The sequence below is a fragment of the Micropterus dolomieu genome, linkage group LG17, assembly GCF_021292245.1.
Source record: "Micropterus dolomieu isolate WLL.071019.BEF.003 ecotype Adirondacks linkage group LG17, ASM2129224v1, whole genome shotgun sequence".
Lineage (NCBI taxonomy): Eukaryota > Metazoa > Chordata > Actinopteri > Centrarchiformes > Centrarchidae > Micropterus > Micropterus dolomieu.
In genome coordinates, this window is record NC_060166.1 from 10,565,737 (window position 1) to 10,589,670 (window position 23,934).

Below are 23,934 nucleotides of genomic sequence, written 5' to 3' on the forward strand. Positions count from 1 at the left end.
TGACCGAATGTCCATGGCATCATTGGTTCCTACCGCAGATCTAACCACTTGATTATCCGTTAAGTGTCCCCTTTAAATCTGTATATTTAACGAACTTACTGTTAATAAACAAGGGTAACATAAGAAATTATTTTTAAAAGTAGGCAATACTGCCCAACATGGGGTGTGAAGTAAAATTAGCTCATAAAATCATTTTCATCAGTAGGTATCCAACTAGGTTATTCTTCCTATATCACTATATCGTTTTAACCATCAATATGGCAGATACAGTATTACACAATAGAAATATGCCGTTTGGGAGATGCTCCCTTCAAAGATCCCTAATTCCCATCACTATAAATGATATATTTACATACAAAAGGAGCAGGGATTATTTCCATTAACTGTTGTCTCCCAGTCTTACTGCTGTCTTCATCTGACCACTGTGGGCTCATACCAGCTTTAATTTCCTCACGTAAGCTTCCCCAGTGAAGATTAGAAATACTATGATGTGTTGCAACATGGCTTTCATTGTCTGTTAAACATGACTTGTGGATTCACACGTAAAGGTCAAATAATCATGATATTCAACAATAAAACCTTTATTTACAATCATATTTACATTTCAGCAAATTAAATCATTACCACATAAACAGACAAAGTGTCATTGGCTTGAGGCAGACATATTTTTACATGTGTTTTGATTTACATCAGAAATGTGCTCACTCTTGACAGTGAGTGGATTCTTGTGGGAAGAAACACAAGCAGACTGTGATAACTTATACCATAGATGACAATGCCAAATAACCAGCCAACTTGAGGAAGTACATTCTTCTTTTCCACATGCTTCTATGTAACTGGATGTTGCCAGTGTCCAATCACCTTTGAGCTGGTTCATACTGGTGGAGTGTGTCGAGTCTTATGCAGATGTCAGCTGAATAATCCACATTTTTCTCTGCTGAATCTTCTCTGTGATAACCAGACTGGTTTGATCCAATACTGAAAATAAGCTGTGACGGCTGTACTGCTCCAAAAATCAGACTTATCACCTCTCTTATGCCAAATGTCACCTCTGCATGCTCTTTGTTCCACAAGCCCCCTTTATGTCAGACTGTGGTAAAATGACAGCAGAGCTTTCTCAGAGGACTGTTTCTCTTTCTGAAGTCCCTTTATTCCTCAGATTCCCGTCCATGCCCATTCCCTACCTCTGCCCATGCACACGCTCCTCTGTCCCCTCTCTTCCCTCCTGCCTCAGGCTGAGGTTGTAGCCAGTAGCGATGATCTGGCACTGTGGTAACATCTCCTCCAGCAAGATAATGACCAATCCAGGACTTGAAATCCGAGGGAGGGACGACACGTCCAGACGCCGCAGTCCCCTGCACACACATAACACAAAGAGGGAGTGACTTAATACAACAGCAGTGTTTAAGTAAAAATAACTAGGTTGTGAGTGTTTGGATCATTACTTGAGATTCCTGAGTGCAGCCAGGCCGCCTGTAGTGATCCGTGGACATTGAGAGATGTCCAGTTCCTCCAGAGAGTCTTGCAACATATGGAGCCTAGCCAGGAACCAGTCGTCCACTTCAGGACATCCTCGTAACGACAGAGTACGCAATGATCGCTGCCCCTCTGAGGAAGGACAAAGCAGATCAACAACACTGAACTTAGATGCCAAATAGCATTCAAGTAAATTCACAGTACAGAAAGAGAAAGAGAAAATGAGGTTATAACAGAAGAAAAGTGATTTTCAAAGGAAAAAAGAAAAAGAGAAATGCTGAGTTAGAGCTCAGTACCCAGGTTCGCCAGTCCTGTGTAGTTGATGAGTGTGTAGCTCATGTTAACTTCCTCTAGAGGTGTGTCTTTGTGATCCAAGAACTGCCAATTAAACTTGCCCCTCTGGTCTGCACGGAACCACTCTGGCTGCCCAACAAACCTGAGGACACAACACAGATGTCCACATGAAAACTGGATTACACCGGCACATTTGAGACATGACTATTATATTGCCATCTTTGCTGCATTAATACAAATTATAGGCAAATACATTACATTACATAAACGAACACTGCACACAAATAACGTAATATGCTAATAAAACAGACAGAAAACGTGATGGACCAAAGAATCTTTTTTGAATGTTTTCAATGCATTTGAACTAATCTGAAGACATCAAATGCAAATATGCAGAGTCCTGACAGCCAGCTGATTGCATACTGGAAGTCAATTAGTCGATCAACAGAAAATCAATAGACAGTTTTAAAAAATGCTGCTTGCTGCTTCTCTCTGTTCATATCATTATAATTTCTATATCTTTGTTTTTTTGTTTTTTTTTTTTTACACAAAACAGTTATAATTGATTATTTGAGAAAATAATTGGCAGATTAATCAATAATAAAAACAATCATTAATTTCAGATCAACGTGAATTAAATGCTTGATGACAGTCAACTTACATGAACTGAGTTCATGCAGAAAAAACAGATATCACAATGCCAAACGCATGAACAGGTTCAGGAAACAGTAGCAGGTAACAGATCACCTAACAGCATATTTCCAAGTAGAGCCTGAAGAGTCATTTTAAAACATAAGAAAGAAATTATCTTAAATCTACAGTGTATACATATGTAGTATGTAACAGTGAAGAGGCAAGGCACTTACCTAAATCCTCCCTTCATACTCAAGATATAATATGCTGCTGCTATGTCTGGCCCATAAAACCTCTGAGTGTAGCCATAGTAACTGTGAAAGACAACAGGGAAAAGTCAGAGATGGTCGTCTTGTCACAGCCATTATTTTAGAGCACTAAGCCTTAATAACTGTATGATTCTCACGATTCTTATAAATTTTGTATATAATGTCTCCTTTGTTCCAGAAGGAAACTACAAACTGCATTTCATTTTACAACCCTGTTATTATATGACCGCAAAATTTATCTTCTACCTTAATTAGCAATGCTTATTACAGGCAAGTTCTGTTCTTAATATATAAAAAATGTGTGATGTACTCAGTGGAAATTGTGGTGAACTTCTCCTTTGGGGCACTGTTTTTTAATTGAGCTATAATGCATAAAAATGTGTATTTATCAGTTACTTGACCATAGCTTTAAACTCACAGTATGATGAGGGGTCTCTCACATCAAACTAATCACGGGAGTTGTTGTCTTCATTGTTAAACAGCCGCCATTGCTAATGAAAATGTATCTGACGTGACCATAGACTGTATAAAGCACGTGACTCAGGCAGAAATCATGTTCACGGATGAGGTAAAGTTTTATCAACGTTAAGTTTAGTCACCGCTCTCTGTCTCTCACTTATCCCATGTTGCCCTGAACGTTATAGCAACTAGAGGAGGTAAAGTTATGTTCAATTAAAAAAAAGGTAGAGGTAATATGAGGTCATTGCCAGACAACCAAATGAAATACACCGTTACCTTGAATAAAATTTTGGTTTTCTGTGGGTTTGAACATTGTTGTGGAAACATTTGGGATAATGTCACTACACAACTCAACAAAATAACATAGGTCTAGTAATATTTAGACATTTTAAAGTGTAAATGTTACATATTACAACTCAGTCAATCACACCTGAGGACTGCAGCCTTTCATTCACCCTGTTTTAACGAAAGTCTACAGAGCAACAGATACCAGCAGCAGCACTGGTAGGGATGCACCTCAACGTTCAAGTCAGCCAAAATGTTGCTTACGCATTCTTCTTTTCAATCCCCCTCCTCCTCCGCTGAAACCTCCAGCTCAGGAGCATCTCCACATCATAGAAACGCTGGGTGAGGAAGAGGAGAAGCCTCGTGTGCAGAGGAGGCGGAGACGCCGAGCTGGAGCTCCATGCTCGCTTAGCAGCCACGAGGAGAGCCCACCGCTGGCAACATCTGTGTACAGACTGTGCAGAGAGACATATTTCAGATATATTGAGTTTGTTTTTGTCTTTCTTTTTAAAAAACAAAATCATGTTATTGTTTTGGGGTTTTTTTATTGTTCACGTGTGACTTTCTGCTTTTGCATATTAAATTGACGGATCTATTTTGCTATATATATTTTGTTTTAAGTTAGTTTTTTTATTGTTTATATTTATATATTTTTATAATTATTTATTTGTGACTTTCTGCTTTGGCAACATTGTTTAATTGAAATGACAAGAGGTAGAGATTGTCCTCCTGTTCCTGTCAGCTAAAGTAGAAACACGAGCTGTCAGAGGACAAATGCATTTAGTCAACGCTACAGCCCTTATAAGCCGCCTGCCTTTCACGAGATACCGCTGTTAGAAATTCTGAAAGAAAAGCTAGTAAATGGCACACTAAACTCCAATGGATATCCAATTGGCCGCTTTACTAGGTAACAGTGAGTAACAGTGTTAGTTCGCAAACAGTAGCTACATTCAGCACGTTGACTCAGTAAGTTACAGCCTTCTAGCAGAAACAAGCACAACGTTACGATATTACCCGATCAACTGACACGGCCTTGTAACATGCTATAACCTGCCAATTAAAATGAGCAAGGGAAATGTTCTTAATTAGTCGAAATTTCAAGGGTAGCTTACCATGAAGGGGGCCGACATGACAGTACCGTTCAACAGAAAGTCGTAAGGGACAAATGTTGCACTTGCGCGTTTGCGGTCTGTTGCAGTTCAACATGTCAACCGCAGCGTGTCGCTCCATGCACGTCTATGATGCTGACCAGATGAACCTGAGCTGACCTGAGATACAAACCCAGGAGTCACAAATAAGGAGACAAGATGAGCAGTGGTGTAGCACTAATATCTACCCCATACATAAGCAGCCTCACTGGACCTCCTTTCCCTTTTAATGTATCCATTGTCACGCCTGAATCGGCATATGCATAGAGATTATTAGGGTCATCAGTAGCCTAGTAAAGTCTTCCGTAAAGCTATGTTTTATAATATAATAAATATAATGATATTTCAAAATTTTAGTTAAAAACAAACTTAGTTTTTAGCCAGTGTCCAAGTTTTTTGAGTGCCCTTCACTAATGTGTACTACTGCTACACAATAGACTCTTTAAAGGTTTTCTGTGCAGAGTAATCAGGGAGGAAGGCAGAGTTGTACAGTGCAATTAAATGTTCTTTGCAATCATGGCACTGATCTACTGTAGATTGCGAGAAAAAAAAATGGCCACACCACTACTGAAATGATTTCCCCTTAAAGGATGTAGTTTTAAGCGGCCACTAGTGGTGTGGTTTTAAGATTGCAACCAGGTGTGTGCTTGTAGGCGTGCTTGCTTGAACTCATGAGCGAGCATAAACCAAAACAAAACTGCTTTCATACAGAGATCCCACAATAAATGCGGAATCACTGGTGTGCCGACTGTGACTTTTCACAAAGACACATTCAGGCTCTGTTACTTCAACGTTCCCGGCTCAGAGGCAGATCATCACCAGCTCGAATATATAGACATATATATCCATACATATATATATATATATATATATATATATATATATATATATATATATATAAATATATTAATCTTACACTAACTGAATCAACCAGTCTACAGCCTCAGTCTCCAGGTATTGCTTGTTTATTAAATTTTCCTCCAAGCATTCTCTGGATTTTCTCTTTAATACCACAGGGACAGCTTGAAATACCACTCGTCTGACAGATGTCACACCGAAAAACAAGCAAACCAATACCACACCCACTTTGCTTCTATCACTGTTACACACACAAACATGCATACAAAGACCTCCACAAGCTCCCGCACTCAGTGAGTGAATGTGATGTGACAGACGGCTCACACCTGCTGGTAAAAACAATTAGCAAATGAGATCATTTGCGCTTCTCCTGTGTGTTTGCAGAGGATTGTCGCAGAAAGGAAGCAACAGTGGATTGTGAGCCGAACAGTGGTGGTTTAGTTTGATAGTCATTATGTTGAGTTTCCAGTGAGTAGTCTATATAATGCAGCAATGGCCAACATAAACAAAACATACTGTCAGAATTGTTTTCAAATATTGTTGTGTAACTTGTGTACATGTGTGACATTTAAAAGGTGGGTAACTACATGGTAAATACAAAGATGGGAAAACAGTTTACAGTTCATTAGTTCCTTGGGATTAGTAAATGCGATTGACAAAGGGATGAAAAGATGGAGGAAAATGGCAGTGAGACTTTGAAAGAGTCAAAGTCAAAGCAAATCACATTACTGAAGGGTTGCTTGAATAACCAGATGGACCAGTGAAGTAAAGGGTGACTGGCAGAGGGAATGAATGAATTGATTAGAGAATGGATGGTGGAGTAGATGGATTGCTTACTGAACCAGGATTTCAATGCGTCAACAGAACTGCCAGATGTTTGCATTGTCCTCATGGTGCCTACGTGTGTGTTTCTGTGCAGGTACGTTTGTGGGTGTTTGTCTTGGCTCCTGATCTGTTTGTGCTTTAGAAATTAAATATTCTGCATGCAGCTCTGATTGGAAACATTTACAAAACAAATGACAATGAGATGACATTTTTTTTTATATCAACCCCCCAGAGAATATTCATGTTTTCAGATCAAAAGCATTTCTCTTTGAACTTCAACCTTACTGTATTTTTGATGGGATTTTTATTCATATCATTTACATGTGGTTTGATGCACTGTATTCATATATATTCATATGTTTGTTTATACTTGTGAATTTTTGATTGTGCCTTAATGGACTTTTGAAAAGCGAACCATGCAGTAGAGTTGTGTTTGAGGTCAACAAAGCGTAATATACACACATATAGATGGCAATTCTGTGCCATAAAGAGAAGCACTGTCTCTTAAATGCTGACATAAGCAAAAAGCTTTAATGCAGTAACTCTATCATCTTAAATATCACCAACAGTGTTGTTCAAAAGCCAAGAATAGTGGTGTTATATCAAATATGGCTTTCCTATCCTTTCCTACATGAACAACAAAAATATATATTGAGTGCTGAAAGACTATAGGGAGTGGATAAATGTATTTGGAAATGTACGTACATCAACATGACATGCACATGACACCTCCTCCACTCTAGTGCTCAACACTGGAGTCCCCCAGGGCCGTGTGCTCAGCCCCCTCCTGTTCACGCTGTACACCAATACATGGAGAGAAGTCTGTTGTGAAATTTGCGGACGACACCACCATCTTCGGCCGGATTTCAAACAACGATGAGATTTCATATCAGGAGGAAATTTATAATCTTACAGGGTGTTGTACAGAGAACAAGCCACTGCTCAACGTCAGCGAACGAGAATGAGACAAATGTTAAAAAAACAAGATTTTCGTTTAATTAATAAGCTAAGTTACATGAATTTAGTGATGTAAACTGACCAATGGCCAGATTTACTAACACCCCTACAAGCCAGCTGGCTACTTGGAGCTGCGGCACTTACCCACATCCCCGTGTTAACATAATTGAAAAGTGTTTTCCTTTTCTCTTGTTTCTCTCTGTGATTAGGATTCATTTTGGAGAAAATGTATGGGGTAAAATCTCTGTCAATATCACTGTAAATGCATAGACAATGAGTCACAAATATACTCTACAATTTGTAAACACAAAACACAATTTACCAATGGATTCAAAATTCACAAACTCAATGACCCACAAATTGAAATCACTGACTAGTATCCTATTTTTCTATGTCTGATTTAAACACTGGTTTACCACAGACAGTATGAATATAATCCACAAATGTAGTCAGTCAATCAGATGGATTGCTTCTTTGTAATGCCATGTCGCCTCAATAAGCCCTTCAAAATAAGAGCTGAAATGTGTCAGAACCAATGTATGTGTTTTGTTGTTTTATCCTTATCCATGGAGTTTGTGTTGGAGTCTGTGTTGTGCTCATCACTATGACTATTTTTTTCTTGTAAGCGGGGCAGCACTGCTTCCGCAGATGAAGTCTGAGGTTTCCTAATAGCAGCTTCCCTTGTCTCTCCTTATGTCTTACTGTGAGTTGCAGTTAGTGATGACCCTGTGGGAAAGCCATTATCCACTCATTCTTTTTCTCTGCCCCCACTTATTCCCTCTGTTTCGGCAGAGATGTGGTAAAGACACACACATACACGCACACATACATGCACAAACCTCTGCAGCGTTCTTGAGACCGTTAGTGGCTGTCAGCATTGTTTTGTTTTGACCAGCTCCCATAAGGCCAGTGGAGTCCATAAATCTTTACAGTCTTGGCAGGAAAGCCATTAGCGGGCGGTCATACTGGGCCAGTTGCTTAATGCTCAAACTGAGGAACAGTCACTGGGAGGGTGACTGGAGGGCACAAAGGGCACATCAAGCAAACCAACAAATTTCCTTTTACATACGTTTACCTCACTATTTCAAACATAGTTGCAAAATCATTATTAGTTTAGTATGAATATCTGACATTGCAACAATATACTGTATATATGACAAAAAATAAGGAAATGCATAGTTGGTCCCCTTTAAGTTAATCACAATATAGCCTAATTGGCTTCTTCTGTTATGCATAGCATTGCTGGATTATTAGTGTGGTGTGTCCTTATTTATATTTTATACATTCGCTCACCATTTAGATACCTTTGCATCATGTGCGTGCATGTGGGCCTGCACAAGAGCATAGAATCATCATCTTGTTGTCTCTCTTTTCCAAACATCTGTACTAATTTCCATTGACAGAATTAATTACCATGGTGATGAACAGCACAACGACCCAACCCATCATTATACATACCGAGCAATTATTCAGCACCATTATCTTGTAGGGAGATGTCACTCAGAATAGTACGTCAGCCAAAAATAGCATACGCTGGCGGAGCATGTCAAAGGAGGGAGACTGTGTTGACTGTAAAATAATGATATACCTACAATCACTGCTTTTCACTCAGATGTTCATGTGGCGTTGAACACACGGACTTTAGTATACAGACAAAATCTGGCTCGTGCACATGCCAACAGATGCAAACTCCATCAAATGCTGCTGTTTCGGAGATCAGTACTGTCCCTTCTGTGTGACTCTTGAATGAGCAGCTCCCCTGTGGATGACTAATAAATAAAACAGCGAGGTTAGAGTTGGATTTTACATTATGACTTCACATCAGAAATAAAACGTTCCTGCTGGCTCTTCCAAATCCACTGAACAAGCATGTACACTCACCTAGACTAATTAAACATGCTGTGAATTGTGCTCTGTGTATTAGATTTATTGAATTGATAGGAATTAATTGCTAAACATAAATCCCACACACTATTTATCATGTAAAAAGAGCTCTCTAAATCTTTCTATCTCTCATATCTTTCTGTAAGACAGTGGCTGTACATGCTGTGTGAGGATTCCCACTGTGTCGGAGAGAGTTTTCAAAGTGTCAGCTACATAGCAGCAGATAAATAATGCAAAGGAAATAAAAGGCTTGTTTCTGCACAGCAGCTACATGAGCTATGATACATCGGATGTAAGCTATAAACCTCAAAACATCTGATTGTTTTGGCATCTCTGTTTTGTGACTATAGAAAGACTTAAAGACCCTTGCCTTCACAACAGTGATGCTTCAGCTGTGTATGTTATGGGATGTTTTGATGGATCACTTCACTTAATCGAGGTAAATAAAAGCCTGAATTTAATGGAGATCAAATGCAGGGGGCTGTGTTGCACATTTATTCACTGCATTTTACATTCAGGCTATACATAGATGAGTTAATATATTATACATTTCAGTCATTTTATATCCTGTCACATTTTTTTTTCATTCCAGTTCTTTCTTTACGCATTTTCTTTAACTTTCACTCCTCCTTTGTTCTTCATGCACTTCACACCCAAAGTCATCTTTCCTCCCTCATTCCTGTATGCTATAACCTCTTTCCGTAACATGCATGTCAGGTTTTTTAATGAATAAATTCAGCTCATGTGTTATCATTTCCGTTCACGTTCTTTCTTAATCTCTCCATCTCTGTCTTTGTCAGCAGAAATTTGTTGAGTTGAGCCTGTGGTGTGTAATAACAGCTCAAACACACACACACACACACACACACACACACACACAGAAAAAGAGCGAGGGAGCGAGGAAAAAGGAGACAGAATATTCAAAATGACTTCAAGATTGAGCTGCAAATCATGAATAACTAATAACATGTTCATTTTCTGGCTGTTCCTTCATGGTGTCATCAATCACGGCCCTGTCTTTTCACTTCACTTTAGCTTCATTAAGCAGATAATGGACTCTGGGCTGCATGTCAACCAGGCAATATCTGCTTCTATTCAAACTATGATTAAATAACCTCCCTGATGGGGCCAGACTAACTCCGTATTGTGTTTGCCCCATATAATGTAGCTGATAAATGCCTTTCATTGCTACATATATTTATATATATATAACCACCTCGGTACCTATACTCTCTCGTCAAACTGGCCATATTATATTAGAATATTGGTCCGGGCTGCCGTTTTCACTCGGCGGGTGCTGGAACTAGTGATGGCAAGTTCGACTCTTTTGACAGACTCGAATCTGCAAATCTCGTTCATTAAAATGAACTAATCTTTTTTTGAGTCATTTTGTTCATTTGAACTTAGGCTGGTTATTGTGGCGCTGCAGCTCAATAGTGGGCGATTAAAAAACAGCTAGGAAGGCTGCCTGGCTTGCTTTAATTGACGAAAGTATAATGCACACTTTATAATGCACAATTCACCTCTTGATCACTCTCTATCATCATTATAATCACCCCCTTGGTCCCACAATCAAATTCAAACCATGTAATAGGGGAGAGCCAGGAGATTGAAACGCGGGATGAATGAAAGACAGCGATTTTCTCGGAGCTCATACAAGTCTGATATGCCAAACTCCCTCAGCACATACAGTCCACAGTACTTAACAGAACAGGGAAAAATCAGGTGAATATGTCACACTTTCACGGAGTTATACGAAAGAAGATGTTTTCAATCACGGAAAGTAAATTCACTCAAGCGATGTTTTTTTTTGAATGACAAGTTGTGTTTATTGTTCCATGGGCCATGGTCATGATCACATAAAAGATCAGTAAGTACTTTATCCTGAAGTTTTAAATGTCAAAGTTTTACAGTTTAGAAGCTGGTGAAGTTTAAACGTCAAGAGTCACTGTCGGGATGATTGAAACAGGTGTTTCATTCGTCCCGACACGCAGCCATCCATCCATCCATCCATCCATCCATCGTCAACCGCTTATCCTGTGTACAGGGTCGCGGGGGGGGCTGGAGCCAATCCCAGCTGACATCGGGCGCAAGGCGGGGTACAGCCTAGACAGGTCGTCAGTCCATCGCAGGGCCACACATAGACGAACAACCACTCACGCTCACACTCACACCTAAGGACAATTTAGGGTAACCAATCAACCTAGCCTGCATGTCTTTGGATGGCCGACACGCAGCCATTCTACCTTATATAGATACGGCGGAATGGGGGGCAGAGTCCACTAGGCTGCAGGCCGGACCACCAGGATGCTCATAGCCAAATAACAGGATCTTCACAGTAGACCAGGAAAACAGGCTGCAGATGATCATAAAAAGGGCAGCAGATATCTGATCCAAATGTGCATTAGCTGTTAGATTTTCTAGTTAGCTAGCTAAGTTGTATTTTTTTACTTAATTATTTTTTATTAAGAAAAATGACATATTGCGTTTGCAATTACATATTAAGAAGGGTAGCATCAAGCTTTCTAAATAAAAACAAGAATAACTTAAACTATTTAAATGTATGTCGTTGTGTTTCATCTGTCCCGCACTGTAGGGACGAATGAAACAATGCGCACCTCTCCTTCAAAGTGATATTATACTGAAGTCGTTCCACATTTTAACAAGATAACACCTGGTATTGATACAACACACATGTGAATTGTTGATGACAACAACAAATGATTTCTGTCTGTAACGTAATATTTTAAAATGATGTATATCTGAAAAGTGTTTCATTCGTCCCGTCTCTCCCCTAACCACAGAAATATGTTGTCTATATGCAATCCACTACTCTACTCCGGCTACTCCGTATACAACCAGACCAGCCATATAAAGGCTTATGTATATAACTACTATAATTATCTCTAAAGTGCTCATTCATACAGTAGCCTAACGTCCCTATCCATGAGTAAAATATTAATATCAGATTTGCAGTAAATATATTGAAGTAATAAACTTGATACACTATATGAATAAACACACTTTTATTAATTACCAATTTAATAATAATCTGGATCAAGCCACCAAGTTCTTAAAACGGCTCTGTTGGTAAATAAAAAGTAAAAGTTATGTTGCGTTCTCTGGCGGACCTGGATCAGCTGTTATCTGTAACACACCACAGGGCTAACATTAAAGTTGCTATGTGGCTGTGTTCTAATGTTTTAATGACCGCGTCGGTTTGTTTTGGAGACCTCGGAGGTAATTCAGCAGAAGTGGAGCGGACTCAGAACAACTCTCATCAGCTTTTAGCTGTAAACACTAGCAGGACTAAAGTTACTGTGCGGCTGTGTTAAAACTATAACTTGTGGTAAACTAATCAATTCTGTTTCCTGTGCTGACGGAGCCCATGCAGCTACCGTGTGATGAGTGAACGTAAGAGGCTATTCACACATGCTGAAAATGAACGAATTACTCACTGAGACAACCCGTTCCTCCCGAGTCATACACACAGGTCTTATGAACGAAGGCTGCATGACGGGGTGCGGACGTAACGCACATTCAGCGCCATTGGCTACTGCATTTGTGACAAGTCCCTCCCTAGCTTTGTGTTTTAACAGGAAACATGTAAATATACAGAAGCAAATAGCACTCCGGTTTCGGTTTCATGGGAACAAGCCTGGTTGCTGGTCTCTCATTTGCATTAAATCTGTTACGGAAAGACTGAGCTATTACATGATCCACCAATCTTTGTCTCCTCCAGTAACCCTGCCTCCGCTCACCTAAACCGGGACCCTTTGCTCTTTCAGGTGATAAGCTGATTATTGAGATGACAGCCTCCTGTCACAGACAGACAGACACAGCGGGAGGTCTGATAGAGCTGAGTCAATCCCCTGTCTAAAGTACTGATTGATTCTGATGTCTACCACACACAAGTCTGAGGATTGAGTTGAAGATTGTCCTACTACAAATTTTCCAAAATCATTTTAATGTTGAGATCAGATTCATTCTCGGAGATGACCGAAATAAAGTACTTTTCAGTAAGCACATGCATGTCTTTGAATAGATTAAACTGGCAGTAACCCCAGATCAGTGATTTCCATCCAACACTTGTTGCATATAATAATATAAAATATTCATTATTGAATAATAAGAAGACCGACTGAGCTAACTAACAGTAGCTTGTAGCAGGCCACAATCAACAACCTGATCAACTATATGCGAAGGAGATGTGTTGCACTGAGTGAGGCAAATGGTGGTCACACCTGATACTGACAGGTTTCCAGACCCTCCCAATACAGTGAATCTGCATATTTTCGAGTGGCCTTTTATTGTGGCCAGCCTAAAACACATCTGTGCAATCCCCATGCTGTCTGATCAGCATCTTGATATGCCACACCTGTGAGGTGGATGGATTATCTCGGCAAAGGAGAAGTGCTCACTAACACAGATTTTTTTTGATTTGTGTACAATATTTGACAGAAAGAGGCCTTTTGTGTACATAGAGAAAGTTCAGACTTTAACTCTGTTCAGCTCATAATGAATGGGGGCAAAAAGTGTTGCGTTTATAATTTTGTTCAGTGTATATTCTATACTACATGTATGTACCACATGAAGTCCATCATTTGAGGTAAATTAACCCTAATTTGATGCAGATTTGATTATGTACATTTTTTATCTCCACATGACCAACTATCATCATACAGCTCAATAACTATTCATTTAAATTTGTGAGTTAGTCTGGCAGCCACCATCTGGAGCTGTCAGATGGCGAGAATGCTTGAGCCATAACTGCCTCGATGTTTCTCATCTCTACTGCCTCTCTTGTAATGTGACTGTAGGATCATCTCTCCAGAAAATTCCCCAAACAGCCCGTAAAGAGCAGTGAGACATTGTCTCACAGACTGGAAGTGACGTCATTAAAAGCCCTCTGAGAAAAACTTGTGATTTTAGGCTTTATAAATAAATAACACTGTCACGTGTCAATACACTTCTGCTTCTTCACACTGACAAGCCCTTTTCACAGTGTCACAGTAGGGTGAACGCAGCTGCAAACTAATAAAGTGAATGAAGGATAAATTGGACTGGGATGGGCCAATTACGAAGCACTGACAATGATGTTGACTACAGTCAATTTTTGTCACTCATTAAACTACCTAAATCAAAGTATTTAAGAAATTAAGTTATTAGCTGCAGCTGTGTTTTCTATGCTATGACAGCTCTGTGAAGAGTCCCTTGAGAACAAATATAATACTTTATAGTATAGTATATTTTTTTATGACTTCTGACTCTGTAGCTTCTCTATATCCGGGATGATTTGTTGTTGGTGTGACATCAGTATTGTGGGTCATTAACTTGCCATTGTTCCACTTTATTCAACCTTACTGTGCCGCCTTTATGTCACATTTTACACACTATAACTGCAAGCATCTGTTTCATGTCAGCCTCTGAGTTGTAATTCCAAGTCAGAGATACCGAGAATTTCTGAAAGCCATCTACCACTTGGCGAAAAGATCTACCAGTGTCAAATAACCAACCGCAAAGCCACCATCTCTGGCAGTTGCAGTGCAGATAATTAAAATCCCATATTAACACAATTCATTCTAAAAATAATTCTAATAAAAATAAGCTATATACTGTTTGAATCTGACTTTAGTTGTCAAAATGTTAAATTTGCATTCATTGTGTTTTTAAGCCACTTGGGAGCAACAAAACAAGGACTGACATATTTTCACCTTATAAAGTTGGTGAAAGTTTTAGCAAACAGTACATCCAGCAGCATCTAGCACCCAGTAGTGTTTCTAGCCATGTGACAAATGTAAGTCCAATATTTACTTTTCTTTTTGAACTGTTTTTGTTTGTTGTGAGGGAAATATCTGGCTCGTTAGCTGCTAAATGCTCCAATATGTTCACCAGCTGGTTGCTAACTTTTACTGCTGTTTGGTACCAGGCACGCATATGGATATATCTGAAGTCTTCTGCTACTAATAGCTTACTGTTGAAGCTGAAAAAATGGTAATGTTACAGCTATACTGCTTCTAGCATAACACACTTGAACCTCGGCAGATCGTGCTTCATCTAGCCAGATGGAATACCGAGAATTGCATGAACCTTCAAATACTGCTTTTAAAAGCTATAATATGTGGGGTTTATCAATAGTGATAAATTATTCGAAGTATATATTTTATTAACATTTAGAGGTTTAACTATTTTAAGGCAGGCAGAATTCAGCACAACACCGGCGAGCTGTGAACAGTTGGTGATTGTTGACTCTGGCTGGATGAATTTTAGCATGATCCACGCACTACTGCAGCTGGGGGCTCTCCGCAACGCAGCGCAACGCAACGCAGCGCAGCGCAACTTTCTAAATTCTTCACTCTCACGGAGAAAAGAAATCAAGTCGAAAGGAAAATTGCTTTATTGGCATGAATGTTAATACAACAGTATTGCCAAAGCTTCAAGGAAAATACAAAAAAATAATTAAATTCATATAGTTCATTGAATAAATAAATTAAAATAATTGTATTTATATGTATTGGATATAGAACAATATCTCCATCCATCCATCGTCAACGGAATAATATATAATCATTTTAATTTCTCTAGGTCTTCTTTCTTTACGATAGTGTTTCCTTCTCCAACGATAACAGCAGCCATCTCTGCGCAACACTTGGCGCAACACCTTCCTTTCAAACGTATTAAATACAGATGCTGTTGCACTCACATGAAATTGCTTTTAGGCTTGTTAGATCACATTGCGTCTAGTAAATAAATGTATTTGCATGTTACCCTCCCATTACTTTGCACAATAAAACAGAAACGCCCCCAAAAAGGTGTGTGTCTGTGTTTGTTAATGCATAGAGACAGAACATGAGGATAAAGAAAGTCTTAGCCAAGAGGGGATCAATTTGTTATTTTTACTCTTCAAGAAATGTTCCATGTCATTTTGTGATTCATTGATTCTTCATGTGACTGCTGCCTGAACGTCACACAAAACATAATACACAAAATTAACGTTTTTAGATCATACAGTGTATCTCAGGCATTGTGACAGAAAAACAACTCAGCATCACAACATTACTCATAATGATGGTTGTATATGATTGGCCCGCTGCAAACAGATAGTAGCATAAACAAAGTCAATCTTCATGTCTGGCACACACACTCTATCTTCTCCCATTTCCCAATATGTTTATCTGTCTGTCCGTCTTTGCCCTACATACCCATCCCCCACAGTTTTATCACTGTGCTTTCCTCCTCTTCCTCTGCTCATTTATTCCCTCTGACATGCCCACGATGTCGCTTTAATTTCCACTTTCACCCTTCACCCAACCGTGCACCCATCCATCCATGCAGCTCAACCTTACTCATCTGTTTCACCCTCGTCTTCATCCCTCTCACTGCTTTGTGCTTTCATATCACTGAAGTCAGATTCATTAGAAATTCACTTTAGTCTTGAGTATTAACAAAAAAAGTAGGCCTTCAAAATCGCTTACCAGCTTCTCTTTCTGTCTCCCTCTATACAGCTCCACTTTCTCTTCATCCCACCCCTCGCATGCTCCACCCATGCATGCTATCCGAGCTGACTTCATCATGCTGAAGCGCCGAGGTTGAAAGCTAATTAACGAAGCTCATTCTTACTACAATACGTGCACAGCCATGATTTTCATGTCATGTGAGTCTGACAACAGAATGGAAGAAGCACATATTGCAGCTCATCTTTCTCATCTTCCTCTACATGATCCTCTGTCACCTCAGCCTGTCCTTGTTCTGTCAGTCTTCAGAGGTTGCATTATTTATGTGCTCTGTACTCCTTCCCCCCCTTTCATTTTTTCCAAAAACAAAAAAAATGCCATTTTATGGTTTTTAACAGTAATTCATACACACATTAGAAAACAGTCGTATTTATGTACTGTATTTTATATGAGGATGTTTTCTATGGCAAAATTCATTAATGAAAATATAATTAATTCCTACTGGGGTCAATGGCCTTGTGAAGATCACTGAAGGTCAAGGCAGATGCACTTTTTGATTGCATCTTCCCCTCCTAATCAACCATTTTTCCCCTCTTATGTCATCTCATCCCTCCTGCAGGATTGACCATGCAGTACAAAGGGCTGTTTGGACAGATAGAATGAGCAATATATGCTCTTCTTTTCATAGATGCTGTAGAAAAAACAGACATTTCTACATATGGAGCAACCTCTTCTTTCTTGCACCTTTATGTCTAAGGTAAATCTATCAATCAAAAGATGAGCACGAGACAAGAGTTCAGAATTTCAGCTTTTATTTCCTGGTATTCACATCTAGATGTGTTAACAACTCAGGACATATCACCGTTTGTATTGGACCACAGCATTCTTAGGTTAGCAAAAGTAATGGAACAAATAATCTTAAAGTAAATAACATGTAATATTTTCTGGCATAACCTTTGCTTGCAGTAACTGCCTCAAGCCTGCGACCCATCGACATCACCAAACTGTTGCATTCTTCATTTGTGATGCTATTCTGGGCTTTTACTGCAGCTTCTTTCAGTTCTTGTTTGTTTCGGGATGTTTCTCCCTTCAGTCTCCTCTTAAGGAGGTGAAATGCAGCTCTGTTGGGTTAAGGTCAGCTGATTGACTTGGCCAGTCTAAAACCTTCCACTTTTTACCCCCGATGAAGTCCTTTGTTTTGTTGGCAGTGTGCTTTGGGTCGTTGTCCTGCTGCATGATAAACTTCCTCCCCATTAGTTTCAATGCATTTCTCCGTAAATTGGCAGAGAAAATGTTTCTGTCCACTTCTGAATTCATTCTGCTGCTACCATCATCAGTTCCATCATCAATAAATATTAATGAGCCTGTTCCAGAAGCAGCCATGCACGCCCAAGCCATGACATTTCCTCCACCATGCTTCACAGATGAGCTTGTATGCTTCGGATCATAAGCAGTTCCTTTCTTTCTCCACACTTTGGCCTTTCCATCACTTTGGTAGAGATTAATCTTGGTCTCATCAGTCCATAAGATTGTGTTGCAGATCTTTTGCAACTCATCTCTGAACTTCTTTGCAAATTTCAATCTGGCCTTCTGATTCTTCCTGCTGATGAGTGGTTTGCATCTTGTGGTGTGGCCTCTATATTTCTGCTCTCTGAGTCTTCTTCCAACAGTGGATTGTGACACCTTCACCCTGCACTGTGGAGGTCGTTGCTGATGTCACTTCCTGATGTTTTGGGGGTTTTCTTCACAGCTCTCACGATATTTCTGTCATCAACTGCTGTTGTTTTCCTTGGCCGACCTGTTGGACGTCTGTTGCTCAGTACACCAGTAGTTTCTTTCTTTTTCAGGACATTCCAAATTGTTGTGCTTGCTATGCCCGATGTTTGTCCAATGGCTCTGGTCGATTTTCCTTCTTTTCTCAGCTTGACAGTGGCTTGCTTTTCTCCCATAGACAGCTCTCTGGTCTTCATGTTGGTTTATCCTCTTTAACAAGAAATGCAGTGTTTATAGGTTTGAACCAAGGATGAAAACTTAGACTAGTCATGCAGAGCTATCTAATGTTTGGGCAATCAACCTAAAAGGCAACACCTGGGCAACAAGAAACATCTGTCAGTCACATGTTCCAACAGTTTTGCTCACTTGAAAAATGGGTGGGTTCAAACAAATGGTGATATGTCCTGAGTTGTTTAACACATCTAGATGTGAATACCAGGAAATGAGAGCTGAAATTCTGAACTCTTGTCTCATACTCATCTTTTGATCTTAAACCCAAATGTCTTCAGTGAACAACAAAAACAAAGGAATTTACCTTACCGTTCCAATACTTTTGGAGGGGACTGTATATATGTATGCATTTACATAATGGAGGAAATTTCTTTTATCAAAGCAACCCTATTTTCTGTTGGTGAAATTGTTTTGCAAGAACATGCATAATAGGTTATATTTAAATTTCCTGCTGTACATCAAGATTTGGATATAACACTACATTATACAAAAAGGATATTCTTGCTTTTCCACATGTTTTCTGTTTTTCACTAGTGTTCCTAATCATGTTTTTACTGGTTCATTCTTGTTTTGTTATTATTTTGATTTCTTTATTTTGTTTTCCATAACTGCTGAAGCTGCTGTGACTTCCCGTCATTGCTGCTGCCCTCACTGCCATCTTGATAGCCCTTCTCACCACTATAGCCACAGCTTCAGCAAATACAGATCAAGGTGGGGTAAGCAATTCTGAAGAAAGATTGTTGATATTTGAACTCAACAGCAAAAGTACAGCAATGTTCAGTCTTCCCTCAGCTTCCCTCAGAAGCCCTGCACCCACATTCATGGACTTGCCTTGACGAGGCAACTGCACAATATGGCAGAATCCAGAGCGTCGGCTGCCAGAGGGCAGCTGAAGCAAAACAAACATAATGTAAAACATCAATTGAACAGAGACTGTCCTCAGCAGAAAAACAAAAATATACAGTAGGTAATTCATGCAGCACGTTTTCATGACCCATATGCCCATACCTTTTTTAGTGGCAGCGACCTCTAGTGGCCGTACAACAGTAGCAAACTAGGATAGGCAGAAAGTCCACATAAGAAGGCAGGATGAGGTGGTTTGATGGGTCAAACCCTGGGCTTTTACTCAGGAGAATGGTGTTCAAGTCCTGAGTGAAACCAAACAAATGTTGAGTTATTTGGAGTTTTAACTTAAATAGCCTTACTGACTGCGGTCACATAACTTTAACACAAACCACAAAGTTTTCCTAAACCTAACCAAGTAGTTTTTGTTGCCTAAACCTAACCAAACTGCAACCTTTTAACAACATTAACCACTTATTTAATGTAATGCCTTAACGTAGTTAATGCTCATACGTATGTGTTGTTTAGGTTGGGGGACTTCCTGAATGTATGACATGCAAGCACACAAGCAAAGCATCCAAAACACAACAGAGTGAAAACAAGAGACAGTTCGTAGTTTAGATTGTTTTTACAAGACCACAATGACCGAAAACAGGGCCGAAAGTTTGTAGCTAAGATAACAAGGAAGGTAACATTAGCACAGCATTTGAAATTGTGCATCCCACTGTGCTAGCAAACTTGTGTTTGTAGGTCTTTGTGGCTATAAAACCCTTCGCAGACATTGTACGGACAAGATAGAGTGAACAACGATACAGCAAGAAGGGCCTAATGTAACTAACATTAGCTAGGTTGTGGGTTAACAAACTGTCTCTACAATTGCTACTGTGAAGCTAACATGCAAAGAGGACGAGACAGCATGTGAGGAGATAGTCCCTGAATTTGAAATATAGGTGTATTCGATTGGAATTATTGACCACACCTTTAATATCTCATCACTGAAAAACAAATTTCATCCAGCACGTAAAGACTTTATAAAAGAAGTGGACATAGTCACCATGACGTCACTCATTTGTTTGTGAAAAACAGGCTTAAAACAAAACATACTTACCAGAGAAAATGAACAGGCAACTCCTAATAAGCTGGTTCAATGGCACTGGTCAACTCTACAATACTCTACAATACTCTATTTTATTGTCTATTTTCCTCTAAATGGAACCAAAATTTACTAAATTATCACCATGCCGTACTGAAGAAGACTTGAAACGAACGATCGAGATCATAAAGTCATTATGAAAGTGTTTACTGAGGTAACAAATCAAGTGAGAAGTAGGGTAATTTTCCCATTATTTCCAATAGAACTGGATTTCTTTTTGCAACCAGTGTAGTCGCCCCCTGCTGGCCGTTAGAAAGACTGCAGGTTTAAGTTACATCTGGATTGGCTTCGGTTGTGAGAGCCCGAGGTTGCCGCTTGGTACAGCATTACAAACAGCAACATACTGGTACAGTACCACATATCATATTTGTCTATTATCATTTTAACATCAAGAGCTGAATATTGCAGCTTTAATGTTGCCAGACCTTGATTTTCCCATTATGACTGTCTACCCAACTTTTATACAGTCTAAACAGTTAGAAACATAAACCTAGACAGAGCTGCCCACTACCCCACAGATGATTTGCTCTCTCGTATCTGTGTATGTTTTGATGTCAAACAAGAGCACACTCACAGTGACTTCAAAATGAACCCGGCTGAATCCTATAAACATCACTTCTGTTAATAATGCATGATGAGTGGACATTTGATGTTGGAATGCAATGTAAATTTGTAAAATATACATGATAAAACAATATTATAATCATGTTGGTAATAATAGCGCAGCCCACGTTGATGTATGCAACCATGCATGTAAACCCAGATCTCCAGCCCTTTAACTTCTCTCAGACACACACACACACACACACATACATCATCTGCTAGATGAGCAGACACATGCTGAAGGTGTACACTTGTGACTGACAGTAAAGTCAGACTGTGGTGCTGCATTGTCCTTGCTGATGGCCTATAGAGTGTCCCAGTGACTCAGAAGAGGCTGGAAGGTAGGCATACGATGGAGTAGACTGTACTGTGAAATTTAATCATATATTCCTGCTACTACGTTATATTATCTGTTAAATATCAAACGTATGTACATACTGTATACACTGGTCCAAAACAACGCAATGTTTCGGTGTCATTTCACTCTAGTGACACATCTTTTGTTCTCATATTTGACAAAGATTTGGAAATGAATATGTATAATGTGTATGTGTACTGACGTGCTGATAGACTGAGTGTTGCCTGAGTAATCTATGTGGTCTTTCACCTTCAACTCAGAGTTCCAGTCAACCCCATATAGATCTCATTAACAGTTCTCTCAGTTCTTCCTGACATTCAGCTTTTTCCTGTTGAAGAGGCAGCTGACTCATCTGTCCATCTGTCTGCCTATTCAGTCTTACTTCAGTCGCCCTTAAGGGGAAGAATTATTGATGGCACTTTGGTTTATAGCGACATCCAAAGTCAGATGACTAACAGCTGATGCAGACAGACTAACTGTGAAATTACAGAGAGGGAAAGTGACAGCTAGTTTCCTTTAAATTATCAGGAGAAACCATTTCATTCAGAATACAAACACAATCACCACCAATCACTTCATCAGAACAATGATATCTGAATATCATGTACGACCTTCAGTAACAGTTACAGAAGATTGATTTCAGCTTGGACTGCCAAGTCTTTATGCACTTATAAATTAGATATAATGTGTTAATCAGTGAGTTTTAGAGGTGCTGGTAGGTGGATTTTGTTACCTTTGGACAGAGTCAGGCTATTATTATATCTTTATGTTAAGCAAAGCTAACCGACTGCTGGCTGTAGCTTCGTATTTATTGTACAGACATTAGAGTGTATCAATCTTCTCATCAAACTCTCGGCAAGAGAGCAAATAAGCGTAATCCCCAATGTGTAAAACTATTCCTTTTAAAACTGAGAAATGATTTGTGTTTACCCATCAAACATGATCAGGTGACACATCCATGTAATTAAAATGACCTTCCAATGTGTGACCTTTACTTGATTTTCGTTTTATGCTACTTTCTACTTCTACTCAGATTTAGAGTAGAATAAGTAAATTTATAAAATACAATACATTATTAAATTCAACACCAGTGGTTCCCAAGATTTGGCTTGCAATATCTTACAAAAAAAGCAGCATCTAGTGTTAAGACTGTCATCCCAAGAAAAACAGCACCAGCTGTTTCAGCAAGTATCCCAAAACGACACGTTTATGTTGAAGTGACAAATAACTCTTGGTTGTAATAAAAATGATGGGAGGAAAGGAGGAAGTCAGGTGACATTATTATAGAGTGACAAAGTTACACAGGGTGAAGGTCGGGTGGAGAGACAAGAAAAGATCAGACTTTACACAGGAGACTGTGGTTTGTTGCCCAACTCTTACCAGTAAGCGTTGGTTTCTTTTAAAAACGACCACAATCTTTCCCTTAACCTAGGTTATTGTTGTAACGGTAACAATGACTTTTACATGTTATGAAGGCCACACAAAAAAAACTTACCCTGATGGTCTGATGGGAGGTTGAAACTAAAAGGTCCAGTGGTGAGGGATCACCCTTCAGGTTTTTGTCTCTTTGTTTATTACTGCACTGTGTGAGTAACGTCATGAGAGCAACTTTCCTGGAACGGTAGGTAGTACCAGCTTATAAGATATCTTTGCCCGTGACACATCCCTCAGCTTACTCTAAACAAAGTGGCAGGGGCTTGAGATGCTGTAAAAGTGACAGATTGGACTTTAAAGCCTCTGTAATGATCTCTAGTGGCGAGGATTATATAAGGAGAGTGTTTCATGTAGTGGAATGGTGGATCTCAGTGGTTTGTGTATGTGTGGATGAGGTTAGGTTCAAAGGGGACAGGGATGGGTGTGTGCACGTGTAGTTGCGTACAGATATATATGTCTGTATATGCTTGTACTGTATATGTGTGCTTGTCAGTGTAAGTCACCTACCGCTGTCTCTCTGAAAGCACTTAGCAGACACAGTCCAGTGGCCCTGTAAAGAGCTCCTGTCTATTGTCCATTTCCCTCTGTTCCTGGGCATTATGTAAAGAAAGACTGGGGCTTTATTAATGAAACATGCACTCTGACTTTATCCTGCAATCATTTCAACAACTGAGATGGCAAAAAAATTTGATGTCAAGATGTCAGTTGCAGACATGCTGTACTGTAGCTTGGGTAAGGCTCGAATTAGTTTTTAGCTTGTGATTGGTGACTAAATATGAAAGGCATCTAGATCCCAAACATAGCAAAACAAGATTACAGCATGTGAGCTCTTCTGGTAGCAGAGTGGGAAGAAAAGAGATGAAAGGCTCTGCAAAAGTCTATTAAAAAGACCAATTTGGCAATCAAAGCTGTAATTTAAGTTGGCTCTGTGCTTTAAATTGCTGTCACATTAAAAAGTTTTTTAATTAAATCATAACCATGGGACGGATTTAGATTG

General features: G+C 39.4%; 1 protein-coding gene across 1 annotated transcript; it reads right to left on the bottom strand.

Moving 5' to 3' along the window:
* Positions 1-563: 563 nt before the first annotated feature.
* dmac2 (distal membrane arm assembly component 2) lies at positions 564-4,673 on the bottom strand. Its single transcript, XM_046074142.1, has 6 exons — positions 4,529-4,673; positions 3,681-3,871; positions 2,637-2,717; positions 1,773-1,912; positions 1,446-1,608; positions 564-1,355 (listed from the first exon to the last, which is right to left on the bottom strand). Exons 1-6 carry the CDS (start codon positions 4,544-4,546, stop codon positions 1,181-1,183), a joined length of 768 nt encoding a protein of 255 aa, XP_045930098.1. The 5' UTR covers positions 4,547-4,673; the 3' UTR covers positions 564-1,180.
* Between the last annotated feature and the right edge of the window lie 19,261 nt (positions 4,674-23,934).

Excerpts from the sequence above, each read along its gene's own strand:
- dmac2 (XM_046074142.1), bottom strand. Across the intron at positions 1,913-2,636 it reads AGTATGAAGGGAGGATTTAG|GTTTGTTGGGCAGCCAGAGT; the intron begins GTAAGTGCCTTG and ends TTGTGTCCTCAG. Across the intron at positions 1,356-1,445 it reads GCTGCACTCAGGAATCTCAA|GGGACTGCGGCGTCTGGACG; the intron begins GTAATGATCCAA and ends ATGTGTGTGCAG.